Source organism: Glycine soja, chromosome 10, assembly GCF_004193775.1.
Source record: "Glycine soja cultivar W05 chromosome 10, ASM419377v2, whole genome shotgun sequence".
Classification (NCBI taxonomy): Eukaryota; Viridiplantae; Streptophyta; class Magnoliopsida; order Fabales; family Fabaceae; genus Glycine; species Glycine soja.
In genome coordinates, this window is record NC_041011.1 from 36,010,312 (window position 1) to 36,015,138 (window position 4,827).

General features: G+C 33.9%; 1 protein-coding gene across 1 annotated transcript; it reads left to right on the plus strand.

Annotated features, from left to right (window-relative positions):
- The first annotated feature begins 606 nt into the window (after positions 1 to 606).
- Positions 607 to 2,854, plus strand: LOC114372538 (alpha-1,6-mannosyl-glycoprotein 2-beta-N-acetylglucosaminyltransferase-like). The gene has a single exon (XM_028330142.1). The coding sequence runs from the start codon at positions 1,275 to 1,277 to the stop codon at positions 2,586 to 2,588; it is 1,314 nt and encodes a 437-aa protein (XP_028185943.1). The 5' UTR covers positions 607 to 1,274; the 3' UTR covers positions 2,589 to 2,854.
- The last annotated feature ends 1,973 nt before the right edge of the window (positions 2,855 to 4,827 follow it).

Below are 4,827 nucleotides of genomic sequence, written 5' to 3' on the forward strand. Positions count from 1 at the left end.
GGTGACATAACAATTTTTGTTTTTTATAATCTGATAATTCATTATTTTAATTTTTTTAAAAGACATTTTAAGATATTTTTAGAAAAAAACTGTTTTAGGATCCTATTTTTTTTAAAAGACACCCTAAGATTTTTTTAGAAAATAACCGTCTTAGAACCCTCAAATTTTTTAAAAGACATTCTAGGACAATTCTTTAAAAAATCGTCTTAAAATTTTTATTTTTTTAAAAGACATTCTAAGATAATTTTTTCATAACACTATCTTCAAAGGATTCATTTAAAAAAAAAACAATTTTTAAAATAGTTATTAAAAAAACCGTTTTAAAAATTATGTCTTCAGAGACAGTTTGAGAACTCATGTGAACAATCCTTAAAAAGACCTTACAAATTATGGTAAAATATCATTTTTCCAGCTGTGAGATAATGATATGGTTGATTCTCTCGTTAGAACAATTCTAACTTATCCTTATCACCATTTGTTTCAACAAGTTCTCTCTTGTATTCAACATTTGATTATAAATGAAAGAAGTTTGTTTATGTAAAAAAAAAATTAAAATATCAAAGCACATACATAAACTGAGGAAGGTATACGCCCTCTGAGGTACGAACCATGAGTTTTGGAAGTCGAAAATTGACTTCGTTTACTAGGATGATTACGCATTAAAATTGTCATCTTCCATTGACTGACTTTGCTTCGAAAATAGCCTCCATACCCGACCCCATCCGACCCGACACAAATCTTTGGTTTTTCCATCGCCTCACTCATCATGTCAATGCCTGCAGCAGTTCAAACCTCTCTTTCTTCTGTCGTGCTACGTTTGATTCCAAAACTACCCTTCTTTTGCTCTTCTAAGTCTTCACCTTCTCGATCTCTTCTGCACCCAAATTCCACGCCCCTTCTTTTCTTTTCCCCACTCCATTTTTGATCAATTGTTACTCACACGGGTCTTGCTCCTTTTGCTCCCACAACTTCGGTTTCTGTGCCTGATTCTACTTCCACGGGCTGGTGGAAGTGCAAAGTTTTGTTTTTTAGCTCCAATCAGAAGTGGGTTTTTGCTGTGGCTTCTTCAATCTCAACATCAAAGCCACCATCATAGGTTGTTGGTACCCAAAACTCTTTTTTCTTTCTTTCTTTCTTTTTCCTTCTTCTCTCTGTTGTATCAATTTTGACTTTTAGTTCATGCCTTGTTGTCAATAAGCTTGTGTGGTTTGTGTTTGATGTAATTTGTGAATGAATTTTTAGAATCTCTTTGATTCTTTGTGTGCTATCACGGTATGGTTAGTTCCACTATTATGGCTGTTTCCAAGAAACCCCGCCTTAGGCTTAGAGATGTGGCTCTGTGCCGTCTGTTATCTGTGGTGTTTGTTACTTTATGTGGGGTTTTGCTTATGATATTTCTCCTTGCATCAAATTCAACACCAAGTGGGACTCATGATATCATAGACAATATTGATGCATACCATCATGACTTGAAGTTTGAAAAGTTGCATGATCTCCCCCATCAGAATGACTTGTCACTTAGATTGGAAAGGCTAAATGGGTTGCCACCAAGAAACTTGGATTTGTATCCCACACTCGCGAGGGATCATATCGTTGTTGTTTTGTATGTTCACAACCGGCCTCAGTATCTTAAAGTGGTTGTTGAGAGCCTTTCGCGGGTGGTGGGGATTAGTGAGACCTTATTAATTGTTAGTCATGATGGGTACTTTGAGGAGATGAACAAGATAATTGATGGTATCAAGTTTTGCCAAGTTAAACAGATCTATGCTACCTATTCGCCCCATCTGTTTTCTGATAGTTTTCCCGGGGTCTCGGCTAATGACTGCAAGGAGAAAGATGATGCCGGAGAAAAACTTTGTGAGGGGAATCCTGATCAGTATGGAAACCACCGCTCGCCAAAGATTGTATCGCTGAAGCATCACTGGTGGTGGATGATGAACACAATATGGAATGGGTTGAGAGAGACAAGGGATCATTCTGGTCATATTCTTTTCATTGAAGAAGACCACTTCATATTTCCCAATGCGTATCGCAATCTACAGGTTCTAACTTCACTGAAGCCTGAAAAGTGTCCTGATTGTTATGCTGCTAATTTAGCACCTTCTGATGTGAACTCGAGAGGCGAAGGGTGGGCAACTTTGATTGCAGAGAGAATGGGGAATGTCGGTTACTCTTTCAATCGAACTGTTTGGAAGAAAATACACAATAAGGCTAGAGAGTTTTGTTTCTTTGATGACTATAATTGGGACATCACAATGTGGGCAACTGTTTATCCTTCATTTGGTAGTCCTGTTTACACATTACGCGGTCCTAGGACCAGTGCTGTTCATTTTGGGAGATGTGGTTTGCATCAGGGTCAGGGGGAGAATAAGGCTTGCATTGATAATGGCATGGTGAACATTAATGTAGAAGAGCCTGACACAGTTTCTAACATTGAATTAAACTGGGAAGTTCACACCTTTAAGAATCAGCCTGGTTATAAAGCAGGGTTTAAAGGTTGGGGAGGTTGGGGGGATAATAGAGATCGTCACTTATGCTTGAGTTTTGCTAAAATGTACCACTCCATAGGCACAGCATCTCCATTATAAGAGTTAGAATTTCTTGCTGCTGCATCTCTGTCTTCTTCTCTCACTTTATTTATTTATTTATTTATTTATTTTTGGTCTGTTATATCACGTTAGAAGATTAGGTTTTTCAACACACGAATTGATATTAGACATTCACCGAGGGTGTTAGGGTTCGTGATTACTTTGATAACCATCACTGAATTTTATGTACTAGATGTAAAACATTGAATGGATATTCATTAATATTGGTTCTTCCTCATATGAAGGAAACCTTTGTATTATGTGAACTGCTCTCTCTCTCTCTCTCTCTCTCTCTCTCTCTCTCTCTCTCTCTCTCTCTCCCCATGTGTTAATTTATAATACTTAGGTTTGCATTAGGGAAACTACATGTTTTTGTAGCCTTCGGGACTTCTAATTTTCTATATTTGGGTTTTACCATGTTTCAGTCACTGCATGAGAAGGCTCTATTGGTCATGCTACTGGAGAGTAACATTTTTTTATTCTTCATTGGATCCTCTTTGTGACTTTGCTGTAAGCTCAAGGATTTTTTAACCAAAAGATATAGGTTATATAACTATTTAAATTTGAACACAAGAAATAACTTATGGATTCATTAGTTAATGTCGTTGATTTTCAGCATGTTCGTCACTCGTCAAATGTTAAAATACCACTTAAATGCTTCAAATTTTTCAGTTAACTGAAACACCGAAACAATTCAGCATGCATACTAAATTAAATGGACAAGGATGGGTAAGCACAAAGGTAACTTTATAAATAGCAAAGGTTTTGTTTAACATTTCCTCAACGTTTTAATTAAGAAATCACAAGTAAAAGGTTTTTATTAAAAATTATTTCCTTTGTCCTTAATTATAAAGTCCTCAACAAAAGTAATTAATTTAGTTAATCATATTAAATAGGTTAATTATTTGTAGTATCATTTTAAAATTATGTTTTTCTTATATCCTTTCATTTAATTCTTAGTTGTTTATCTTTAATCTTTTGTAATTCATTTTTTTAATATATTGTTTGAGTTAAAATATAATTAATATCTTAATATATCATCTATTTAAAAATATATAATTAAATTAAAAGAACAAAAATAGCATAGAGGATTACCGGTAAGTTTATTCCTGAACCCGATCAAACCAATGAGGATGTGTATTAAATTTTTAAACTGGCCTCTTTTATATATAACCCATACTCTCGTTCCATCTTTTGTGAGCATGGGGACGGTGAAAGCCAATCTCGTCCCTGATTTACCTCATTGCCATCTTTAAGACCAAGCACGTGTTTTCAGTGATCTGAATTTTTTTCAGACTAATGTTACCCAAGCTTTTTATGCAATAGTTAATGTGTTTTCAAACTAAAGTACAATGTGATAAGTTTTTGCAATTAAATTGGGCGGTGACTCAATAATCTCTTGTATTTGCTTCCTTTGTACTTATAAATTATAAGACTTTTTTAATTAACTCACATCTTTTAGAAAAATAATTAGTTTAGTCAAGTCAATTATTTGTATTATTATTTTAAAATTATCATTTTCATATTTTTATTTACTTAATTTTTTTTATTAATATTTAGAAAGAGAATAATTAAGTAAAAGTATGTAGAGAAAATAATAATTAATACATTTACAAATTAAAAAAATAATCTTATAAAAAAAGGACAAATAAATTTTTAAAAATGATTTTATAATTAGCAACAAAAGAATAGGGAGTAGAAGCCTAGAGTTGCTGTTCTGTTTTTCTGTAAGCAAATTTATGTATCAGAATATAAGATTCTGCTGCTGTATGAATAAAAACATTTTACGTTTCTGATTTCTTAAGAGCCCTTACCAACAGGCCCTTTAAGAGAGCTTACCAACAGCACTGTAGAACACTAATGTTTGATCTTTCCTAATTCTTAATATGTCTTGAATCCATGCACCTTCTCTCCCTTACACTTGTAGAACTCATTTATTTCTTTTTAGGAAATACTGACAGTTTATTTAAAGATCGAGAGGAATCATGGTGAATAAAGTGTGTTAGGAAGCAAAATGGGTAGGCACAGAAAAAGTTCCAGAGGTAGCTATGCGTAACATTATGATTGGGGACACCACATGCTCCAAAGGTTTGCAAGAACTTGTTTTGTCATTGGGTATGTTAAGTGGTGCTTTAGCAAATTCCACCAAATATTAAAGCAAGACTCAGATTATTTGTGAATAAGAAAAATCTAAAGCTGGCAACATTTTGACAATCATGAATTAAACAGCACCACCCTA

Bases quoted from the DNA above. Each gene is read 5' to 3' on its own strand.
- LOC114372538 (XM_028330142.1), top strand. From the start codon at position 1,275: ATGGTTAGTTCCACTATTATGGCTGTTTCCAAGAAACCCCGCCTTAGG.